General features: G+C 45.6%; 1 protein-coding gene across 1 annotated transcript in view; it reads left to right on the plus strand.

Moving 5' to 3' along the window:
* The first annotated feature begins 875 nt into the window (after positions 1-875).
* Positions 876-12,041, plus strand: part of LOC148085103 (BMP/retinoic acid-inducible neural-specific protein 3-like) — a 30,330-nt gene continuing 19,164 nt past the window's right edge. The window contains exons 1-2 of the mRNA XM_087783285.1: positions 876-1,054; positions 10,302-10,643. Coding sequence (XP_087639411.1) covers positions 10,432-10,643 — 212 coding nt within the window. The 5' untranslated portion in view covers positions 876-1,054; positions 10,302-10,431. The remainder of the gene's footprint in view (positions 1,055-10,301; positions 10,644-12,041) is intronic.

Below are 12,041 nucleotides of genomic sequence, written 5' to 3' on the forward strand. Positions count from 1 at the left end.
ACTCTTCTTAATCTGGATTTAAATACAATTTGCTGATACTCTTATTAATCTGGATTAAATTACAATTTGTTGATACTCTTATTAATCTGGATTTAAATACAATTTGCTGATACTTTTAATAATCTGGATTAAATTACAATTTGTTGATACTCTTCTCAATCTATTTCAAAATACCATTTGCTGATACTCTTCTCAATCTGGATTAAAATACATTTTGCTGATAATCTTCTTAATCTGAATTAAAATACAATTCGCTGATACTCTTCTTAATCTGGATCAAAATGCAATTTGATGATACTCTTCTTAGTCTGGATTAAAATAGTATTTGCTTATACTCACACAAACATTAACACTGTCCATGCACACAGACACACACAAAAAAAAAAACACTCACACACTCACACACACACACACACACACACACACACACACACACACACACACACACACACACACACACACACACACACACACACACACACACACACACACACACACACACACACAGACACAAAAGGTCAACACAACACTGGACGTCAGATCTGTCTGCTATAATTCGAGTCCTAATCTGGAAAACTTCATTTGTTCAAACAAGAATTTCAATAAAGAAACTTTATTATTCCCTCCACGTCCCCCCCCCGCCCCCCACCATCACAGGGGTTCTTGTGTCTCCACCATGTGACTGGGTGAGGGGGGGTGAGGGGGGAGGGGGGTGAGGGAGGACTCTCGCTCGCTGCTGCTCCTGCACTCGCTGCCGCGGTCGGTTCCGAGTCGCTCTGGATTTCTCTCTGGATTTTTCGTCGCTGCATTCCGACGCATCTGGACCTCGGAGCCGCCGGTTCGTGGGTTCTGCGGCTGGATGTTCTGGTGACGCCTGGTCCTGCTCAGAGGCGGGGGTGGGTGGGGGGGTTCGGGGGAGTCGAACCCGCCGCTGCGGCGCATCTTCCAGCCAAAGTTTCAGAGACTGGAGCCCACTCACCTGGTCCCGGGCGGGCTGATGGTCGGCGGCACCGAGCGGGATGGAGTTCAACTTTAGATGCTTCCCGGTACCGAGGTGAGCCCGCGCTACGATGACGAACTCCTTCATCATCTTCATCATCTTCATCATCATCATCATCATTTTCTTCATCATCATCAGCTTCACCTGCTCAAACTGGACCGGACCTCCATCCTGCGATGACCGCGCAAACCCGAGGGCAGGTCGGACCGAGATGGTCTTCAGCGGAGCCGGTCTTAAAAAAAAGTGCCACACAGAACCAGAACCGGGCGCCAGACCTCCAGAACCTTTTGTCTTCCGCTCTCATCCGCATTTTTCACTGGTAGAATGTTTGTCTCTGGACCAAACTTTGTCGCTGCAGACACACACACACACACACACACACACACACACACACACACACACACACACACACACACACACACACACACACACACACACACACACACACGCACACACACGCACACACACTCACACACACGCACACACACACGTGGATCATTATGGGATGTGAACCAGAGCAGGTGGACGGGTCACGTTGTGAATTGTATACACACATTGACACACACACACACACAGTTATGACAACAGTACGAAAAAAGACACACACATCCCTCACACATCTCATCCTGGTCACGAAGCTCATGATAGTGACCCCGGTGGAGGTCATGTGACCACGTCATGTCAAGAGGTTGAGTCATATCAGGTAAATTGAGTCACGTCAAGAGTTTGAGTCATATCAGGTAAATTGAGTCATGTCAAGAGGTTGAGTCATATCAGGTAAATTGAGTCACTTCAAGAGTTTGAGTCATATCGGGTAAATTGAGTCACGTCAAGAGTTTGAGTCATATCGGGTAAATTGAGTCACGTCAAGAGTTTGAGTCATATCGGGTAAATTGAGTCACGTCAAGAGTTTGAGTCATATCGGGTAAATTGAGTCACATCAAGAAATTGAGTCATATCGGGTAAATTGAGTCACGTCAAGAGTTTGAGTCATATCAGGTAAATTGAGTCACATCAAGAGTTTGAGTCATATCGGGCAAATTGAGTCACGTCAAGAGTTTGAGTCATATCGGGCAAATTGAGTCACGTCAAGAGTTTGAGTCATATCAGGTAAATTGAGTCACATCAAGAGTTTGAGTCATATCAGGTAAATTGAGTCACATCAAGAGTTTGAGTCATATCGGGTAAATTGAGTCACGTCAAGAGTTTGAGTCATATCGGGCAAATTGAGTCACGTCAAGAAACTGAGTCATATCAGGTAAATTGAGTCACGTCAAGAGTTTGAGTCATATCGGGTAAATTGAGTCACGTCAAGAAATTGAGTCATATCAGGTAAATTGAGTCACGTCAAGAAATTGAGTCATATGGGGTAAATTGAGTCACGTCAAGAAATTGAGTCATATCAGGTAAATTGACTCACGTCAAGAGTTTGAGTCATATCGGGTAAATTGAGTCACGTCAAGAAATTGAGTCATATCAGGTAAATTGAGTCACGTCAAGAGTTTGAATCATATCGGGTAAATTGAGTCACGTCAAGAGTTTGAGTCATATCAGGTAAATTGAGTCACGTCAAGAGTTTGAGTCATATCAGGTAAATTGAGTCACATCAAGAAATTGAGTCATATCAGGTAAATTGAGTCACGTCAAGAGGTTGAGTCATATCGGGTAAATTGAGTCACGTCAAGAGTTTGAGTCATATCGGGCAAATTGAGTCACGTCAAGAAATTGAGTCATATCAGGTAAATTGAGTCACGTCAAGAGTTTGAGTCATATCGGGTAAATTGAGTCACGTCAAGAAATTGAGTCATATCAGGTAAATTGAGTCACGTCAAGAAATTGAGTCATATCAGGTAAATTGAGTCGCGTCAAGAGATTGAGTCATTTCAGGTAAATTGAGTCGCGTCAGGAGATTGAGTCATTTCAGGTAAATTGAGTCGCGTCAAGAGATTGAATCATTTCAGGTAAATTGAGTCGCGTCAAGAGATTGAGTCATTTCAGGTAAATTGAGTCACGTCAAGAGATTGAATCATTTCAGGTAAATTGAGTCGCGTCAAGAGATTGAGTCATTTCAGGTAAATTGAGTCGCGTCAAGAGATTGAATCATTTCAGGTAAATTGAGTCGCGTCAAGAGATTGAGTCATTTCAGGTAAATTGAGTCACATCAAGAGATTGAGTCATATCAGGTAAATTGAGTCTTGTCAAGAAATTGAGTCATATCAGGTCATTTGAGTCACATCAAGAGATTGAGTCATATCAGGTAAACTGAGTCACGTCAAGAAATTGAGTCATATCAGGTAATTTGAGTCACATCAAGAGATTGAGTCATATCAGGTAAATTGAGTCACATCAAGAGATTGAGTCATATCAGGTAAATTGAGTCACATCAAGAGATTTAGTCATATAAGGTAAATTGAGTCACGTCAAGAGATTGAGTCATATCTTGAGGTTTGAGTCCCATCTGGAGGTTTGAGTCACATCTGTATGTTTGAGCTATAACTGGATCATGCGTTACATCTGGAAGGTTGAGTCACATCTGTATGACGAGTCACGTCTGGAGGTTTAAGTCATATCTGGAGGTTTGAGTCACATCTGTATGATGTCGTGACCTTTTCATGAGCGTGACGGTCGTCGATGCACGACTTTATAAAAATCCATCTTTGTTATGTTGCAGGAGCAGCGTCTTCTTCTTCTGTGGTGGTGTTCTCTGCTGCCCCCTGCAGGAGACCGTGCTTTATCTGAATTCATATCGTCTAGTGTAGAATTCATGTGGAAAAGTTTTGGGTCTTCATGTGAAGAGAGACTGACCCGGTTCTTCAGCGCCCCCCCGAGCTTCACCCCCCCCCCCCCCCCCCCCAGAGCTCAGACGTCCCCCCGGTGCCGCTGACGGCGTCTTTCTTCCCACTGAGTCGAGTAAACAGACTTTGATGTGAAATGAGGCTCAGTAATGAACGAGGACTCGTGCTGAGACGAGACCCGGCGCAGGAGAGACGTCTGTCCAGTGGGGACGAAATTAGAGTCGGATTATGGGGGAAAAATAAGGAGGAAACGAGTCGACTCAGCGGGTTCTGAGGTCGAGTCCGGTTCATCAGAGCCAGGGTTTTATTAGAGGTGATGAAGCACTGGTCGAGTCACTGTCGATGAATCGAGTCACTGTCGATGAATCGAATCACTGTCGATGAATCGAATCACTGTCGATGAATCGAGTTGCGTACGGAGTTCAAGTCACTGTCGATGAATCGAGTCGCGTAAAGAGGTCGAGTCACTGTCGATGAATCGAGTCACTGTCAATAAATTGAGTCGCATACGGAGTTGGAGTCACTGTCGATGAATCGAGTCGCATACAGAGGTTGAGTCATATCAGGTAATTTGAGTCACGTCAAGAGATTGAGTCATATCAGGTAAATTGAGTCACGTCAAGAGATTGAGTCATATCGGGTAAATTGAGTCATGTCAAGAGATTGAGTCATATCGGGTAAATTGAGTCATGTCAAGAGGTTGAGTCATATCAGGTAAATTGAGTCACGTCAAGAGATTGAGTCATATCAGGTAAATTGAGTCACGTCAAGAAATTGAGTCATATCACGTAAATTGAATCACGTCAAGAGATTGAGTCATATCATGTAAATTGAGTCACGTCAAGAGGTTGAGTCATATCATGTAAATTGAGTCACATCAAGAGTTTGAGTCATATCAGATAAATTGAGTCACATCAAGAGATTGAGTCATATCAGGTAAATTGAGTCACGACAAGAGTTTGAGTCATATCAGGTAAATTGAGTCACGTCAAGAGATTGAGTCATATCGGGTAAATTGAGTCACGTCAAGAGATTGAGTCATATCAGGTAAATTGAGTCACGTCAAGAGATTGAGTCATATCGGGTAAATTGAGTCATGTCAAGAGTTTGAGTCATATCAGGTAAATTGAGTCACGTCAAGAGGTTGAGTCATATCACGTAAATTGAGTCACGTCAAGAGATTGAGTCATATCGGGTAAATTGAGTCATGTCAAGAGGTTGAGTCATATCACGTAAATTGAGTCACGTCAAGAGATTGAGTCATATCAGGTAAATTGAGTCACGTCAAGAGATTGAGTCATATCGGGTAAATTGAGTCATGTCAAGAGTTTGAGTCATATCATGTAAATTGAGTCACGTCAAGAGGTTGAGTCATATCACGTAAATTGAGTCACGTCAAGAGATTGAGTCATATCAGGTAAATTGAGTCACGTCAAGAGATTGAGTCATATCGGGTAAATTGAGTCATGTCAAGAGTTTGAGTCATATCATGTAAATTGAGTCACATCAAGAGTTTGAGTCATATCAGGTAAATTGAGTCACATCAAGAGATTGAGTCATATCGGGTAAATTGAGTCACGTCAAGAGATTGAGTCATATCAGGTAAATTGAGTCACGTCAAGAGATTGAGTCATATCGGGTAAATTGAGTCATGTCAAGAGTTTGAGTCATATCAGGTAAATTGAGTCACGTCAAGAGGTTGAGTCATATCACGTAAATTGAGTCACGTCAAGAGATTGAGTCATATCGGGTAAATTGAGTCATGTCAAGAGGTTGAGTCATATCACGTAAATTGAGTCACGTCAAGAGATTGAGTCATATCAGGTAAATTGAGTCACGTCAAGAGATTGAGTCATATCGGGTAAATTGAGTCATGTCAAGAGTTTGAGTCATATCATGTAAATTGAGTCACGTCAAGAGGTTGAGTCATATCACGTAAATTGAGTCACGTCAAGAGATTGAGTCATATCAGGTAAATTGAGTCACGTCAAGAGATTGAGTCATATCGGGTAAATTGAGTCATGTCAAGAGTTTGAGTCATATCATGTAAATTGAGTCACATCAAGAGTTTGAGTCATATCAGGTAAATTGAGTCACGTCAAGAGGTTGAGTCATATCACGTAAATTGAGTCACGTCAAGAGATTGAGTCATATCAGGTAAATTGAGTCACGTCAAGAGATTGAGTCATATCGGGTAAATTGAGTCATGTCAAGAGTTTGAGTCATATCATGTAAATTGAGTCACATCAAGAGTTTGAGTCATATCAGGTAAATTGAGTCACATCAAGAGATTGAGTCATATCAGGTAAATTGAGTCACGACAAGAGTTTGAGTCATATCAGGTAAATTGAGTCACGTCAAGAGATTGAGTCATATCGGGTAAATTGAGTCACGTCAAGAGATTGAGTCATATCAGGTAAATTGAGTCACGTCAAGAGATTGAGTCATATCAGGTAAATTGAGTCACGTCAAGAGATTGAGTCATATCAGGTAAATTGAGTCACGTCTGGAGTTTTGAGTCATATCTAAAGGTTGCAGTCATATCTAATGACGAGTCATATCTAGAGGTTTGAGTCACATAACAGAGGTTGAGTCACTACAGGTAAATTGCGTCACATCAAGATATCGAGTCACATCTGGAGGTTTGAATAACATCCGGTGGTTTGAGTCACATCTGGAAGGTTGAGTCACATCTGGAAGGTTGAGTCACATCTAGTTGACGAGTCACCTCTGGAGATTTAAGTCATATCTTGAGGTTTGAGTCACATCTGGATGACGAGTCACATCTGGATGACGTGTCACATCTGGATGACGAGTCATATCTGGAGGTTTGAGTCACACCTAGAGGTTTGAGTCACATCTGGATAATGAGTCATATCTGGAGGTTTGAGTCACACTTAGAGGTTTGAGTCACATCTGGATAATGAGTCATATATGGAGGTTTGAGTCACATCTAGAGGTTTGAGTCACATCTGGATAATGAGTCATATATGGAGGTTTGAGTCACATCTAGAGGTTTGAGTCACATCTGGATAATGAGTCATATCTTTATGTTTGAGTCGCATCTAGAGGTTTGAGTCACATCTGGCTGATGAGTCATATCTGGAGGTTTGAGTCACATCTGGATGATGAGTCATGTCTTTATGTTTGAGTCACTCCAGGATGATGAGTCACATCGGAAGATGACGAGTCACATGGGAGGATGTCGTCTGCTTGTACCTGGAACGTTAACACAGAACTGTTAACACAGAAGTGTGACTTGTCTGAGGTTTGTTGTCTGACAAGAGAAACAGGTTAATTAAGGTCCAGAAACTCATTAGACTTGTGTTTCCTGTACGAGAGGTTCTGGAGGACAGACCTGGAGACACTCGTGGACCATCACGTGTTCCCTCAGGAGCAGAATCTCAGCTTTACTCTGATGCAGGAACATATCGGGGCTGCAGAAGTCAAGAGAGACGAGGGAGGACAAGAGAGACGAGGGAGGACAATAGAGAGACGAGGGAGGACAATAGAGAGACGAGGGAGGACAAGAGAGACGAGGGAGGACAAGAGAGACGAGGGAGGACAAGAGAGAGATGATGGAGGACAAGAGACGAGGGAGGACAAGAGAGACGATGGAGGACAAGAGAGAGACGAGGGAGGACAAGAGAGACGAGGGAGGACAAGAGAGAGACGAGGGAGGACAAGAGAGAGATGAGGGAGGACAAGAGAGACGAGGGAGGACAAGATAGAGATGAGGGAGGACAAGAGAGACAAGGGAGGACAAGAGACGAGGGAGGACAAGAGAGAGACGAGGGAGGACAAGAGAGATGAGGGAGGACAAGAGAGACGAGGGAGGACAAGAGAGAGATGATGGAGGACAAGAGATGAGGGAGGACAAGAGAGACGATGGAGGACAAGAGAGAGACGAGGGAGGACAAGAGAGACGAGGGAGGACAAGAGAGAGACGAGGGAGGACAGACGAGGGAGGACAAGAGAGATGAGGGAGGACAAGAGAGAGACGAGGGAGGACAAGAGAGACGAGGGAGGACAAGAGAGAGACGAGGGAGGACAAGAGAGACGAGGGAGGACAAGAGAGAGGCGAGGGAGGACAAGAGAGAGACAAGGGAGGGCAAGAGAGACGAGGGAGGACAAGAGAGACGAGGGAGGACAAGAGAGACGAGGGAGGACAAGAGAGACGAGGGAGGACAAGAGAGAGGCGAGGGAGGACAAGAGAGAGACAAGGGAGGGCAAGAGAGACGAGGGAGGACAAGAGAGACGAGGGAGGACAAGAGAGCGACGAGGGAGGACAAGAGAGACGAGGGAGGACAAGAGAGAGACGAGGGAGGACAAGAGAGAGACAAGGGAGGGCAAGAGAGACGAGGGAGGACAAGAGAGCGACGAGGGAGGACAAGAGAGACGAGGGAGGACAAGAGAGAGACGAGGGAGGACAAGAGAGAGACGAGGGAGGACAAGAGAGACGAGGGAGGACAAGAGAGAGACGAGGGAGGACAAGAGAGACGAGGGAGGATAAGAGAGAGATGAGGGAGGACAAGAGAGACGAGGGAGGACAAGAGAGACAAGGGAGGACAAGAGAGACGAGGGGGGACAAGAGAGACGAGGGAGGACAAGAGAGAGACGAGGGAGGACAAAAAGACGAGGGAGGACAAGAGAGAGACGAGGGAGGACAAGAGAGACGAGGGAGGACAAGAGAGACGAGGGAGGACAAGAGAGACGAGGGAGGACAAGAGAGAGACGAGGGAGGACAAGAGAGACGAGGGAGGACAAGAGAGACGAGGGAGGACAAGAGAGACGAGGGAGGACAAGAGAGAGACGAGGGAGGACAATAAGATATGAAACGTGTGTGTGTCTTAACCTGTGTGTGTGTGTGTGGTTTTGGGTGTGTGTGTCTTAAGGTGTGTGTGTGTCTTAAGGTGTGTGTGCGTGTGTGTGTGTTTGGGTGTGTGTGTCTTAAAGTTCGAGTTTGTGTGTCTTGAGGTGTGTGTGTGTGTGTGTCTTAAGGTGTGTGTGTGGGTGTCTTAAGGTGTGTGTGTGTGTGTGTGTCTTAAGGTGTGTTTGTGGGTGTCTTAAGGTGTGTGTGTGTGTGTCTTAAGGTGTGTGTGTGTGTGTGTGTGTGTGTCACAGATGGTCACACACCTAACAACAGATGGTAATAATAATATATTAACGAGCACATCTTTATTTCACTTTCAGTTGTCGCAACATTAATTAACACATATTCATTCAGTTAACTTACCTGTCACACACTCACACTCACACACACTCACACTCACACTCACTCACACACACACACACACACTCACACTCACACTCACACACACTCACACTCACACACACACTCACACACACTCGCACTCACACACTCACACTCACACACACTCACACTCACACACACACTCGCACTCACACACACACTCACACACACTCGCACTCACACTCACACTCACACACACACTCACACACACTCGCACTCACACACACACACACTCACACTCACACACACTCACACTCACACACACACTCACACACACTCGCACTCACACACACACACACACACTCACACACACACTCACACACACTCGCACTCACACTCACACACACTCACACTCACACTCACACTCACACTCACACTCACACACACTCACACACACACTCACACTCACACTCACACACACACACACACACTCACACACACACTCATGCAAACATACATTTTAAGACACCTAAATATACCTGTTAAGACACACAAACACATACACAAACTTTGTGTTTGTGTCTTTATGCCTGTGTGTGTGTTTAGGTTTTCTCGATTTGTGTGTGTGTCTATTTGTGTGTATATAATATGATAATATGATGTTTCTTGTCACATCGGGCAGATTTAAGTATGTGTGTGTTTGTGTTATTTTGTGTTTGTGGGTACATCTATTTGTATGTATATGTGTGTCTATGTACATGTGTGTGTGTATTTTAATATCTCAGTGACTGTATGTGTGTGTAATTGTTCATGTGTTTGTGTGTAAGTGTTTAAGTACGTGTGTGTGCATGTTGTGTGTTCGCATTTTAATATCTGTGTAACTATGTATGTGTGTGTAAGTGTTAATGTGTGTGTGCATGTGTTATGTGTGTGTTTAGGTGTGTGTGTGCATGTGTTTATATGTGTGTATGTATTTTAATATCTCAGTGACTGTTTGTGTGTGTAATTGTTTGTCTTTGTGTCTAAGTGTTTATGTGTGCGTGTGTTTATGTGTGTGTCTGTGTGTGTTTGCAACAACGCTGAGTCTGGTTCTGCTCCAAGTTCTTCATCTTGATTGACCAGGAGCTTATTTTCTAAACTGTTATTGAAACTGTTAACTAATATAACCAAACCTAGTCAGTGAAGGGGGGGCTCAGGTTGGAGGTGGGTTGACCAAAGATGGTCATGTGACCAACGATGGTCATGTGACCAAAGATGGTCATGTGACAAGACATGGAAAAACCCACCTGATCAATCTTCTGCTTCTCCGCAGGTGCTCGGGTGACCTCCAGGGGGCGCCGCTCCTGCGGTCGTTGAGTCACCGGGCGGCGTCTTGAGGCTGCTGAACCCCCCACCAGACCCCCCTCACCTGCGGACCCCCCCCACACCCCCTCCCTCACGCCATGGCGCCCTGGATGGCGCTGCTCCTCGGCCTGCACTGCTGGCTGTGGCCCCGGGCGACCGGCGCTCCCTCGGAGTCGCCCGGCGACGCCCGGACCAGGGGTCCGCTGGACTGGCTGCTGTCGGACAAGGGCCCGTTCCACCACTCGCAGGAGTACCTGGACTTCGTGGAGAAGAACCGGCACGGGTTCTCCACCCGCTACAAGATCTACCGGTGAGTGACGGAAACAACATGGACGAACTCAACGTGGATCGTTGAGGAAGGTTCTCTGAGATGTTCCTCTCAGAGGTCACGAGGTCACGAGGTCCCGAGGTCACGAGGTCTTCAGAGGCGGGCAGAAGGTGCCGAAGGTGTCGGTTCTGGACTCGGCTGCGTTTCCTCCGCCCGAGCTTCACTGTCAGTGCAGATCTTCCTGAAGTATTACTCGGAGCCGCTGCAGTGATTGGTTACACACCAGCGAACAAGCGTCGACTCACAACAGCTGACGATTGAACCACATTTCAAACCAACTCGTCCGGATCAAGGTCGGGACGTTTTGATGCACGCCGAGCAAATGGATACATTCTAGAAAATAAAACATTCCCTTGATTTTTCCATTCGTAAAAGAAAGTATCGCGTGACCTTTAGGTTGTTTTGTTTTTAGCGACGACACAAGTTCATTCGTCGCACACCTTTAAATCATTGTGTTGTTTTTTCCCGACGTACGCTTCGTTCACAACAAATTCTCTTTAATTGAAGTCAGTGTGTAGCAGATAACTTTGTTTGCGATTGACTAATTCAGTATTCACGCGTGTGTGTGTGTGTGGGTGTGTGTGTGTGTGTGTGTGTGTATGTGTTGGCATGTTTCCCCACGAACCATGTGACATCTACACAAACACATCAGGGTCCATCTGTCGTCCCCGTGGTTGCCGTGGTGACAGCAGCAGTCACTTTTGGCCAGCCTCTCTTCTGGACAATCGTTTTTGTGTGTGTTTTTTGTGTGTGTGTGTTTTTTGTGTGTGTGTGTGTCAGTGTGCGACGGGCGTTTGATTGTCACTCAGAGACGTCGACGTGTTGCAGCAGAAATCAATTTATCTCCGAGAAAAGCTTTTGAAATTCAGTGTGTAACGTGCGCGCGACACATCAAACACACAACACGTGCCGCAGTCACACACTTGTTTTCAGGGGATGCTTTTGATGGTTTGATTGACAGCTGTCATCGTGGCTGACTCAGCTCTTCAACAACAACAAACAAAAAACCTGATGAGGAAAATATTCTGATCTGAACTGGACCGGATCCCTGGTTCTGGTCCAAGCTTCAACACAGACGAGGCTCGAGAGGATAAAAGGGGGCGGAGCCGCTAATCCCAGCGTGCCAGGGTGTTATCGCGGCTCAGATAAGCGTCGCTATCTTAAACCCCTGACGGTCCAGTCGAGGAGAGACGAGGAAACGAAATGAGTTCGAGACTCAACTCCGCTTTATTATCATCAGCGGGTCCGCGTAAGACCGGGTCCCTGGTCCCGGACTCGCTCCGGTATCTGCCGCGGCAGCAGGATTTACTCGCTCTGACTCCAGAATCCATTTATTCTGCTGATAGAAAGCAGGAGGTGCAGCAGATAAATGAAGAACTT

This window comes from Callionymus lyra, chromosome 2 (genome assembly GCF_982586985.1).
Source record: "Callionymus lyra chromosome 2, fCalLyr1.hap1.1, whole genome shotgun sequence".
NCBI lineage: Eukaryota > Metazoa > Chordata > Actinopteri > Syngnathiformes > Callionymidae > Callionymus > Callionymus lyra.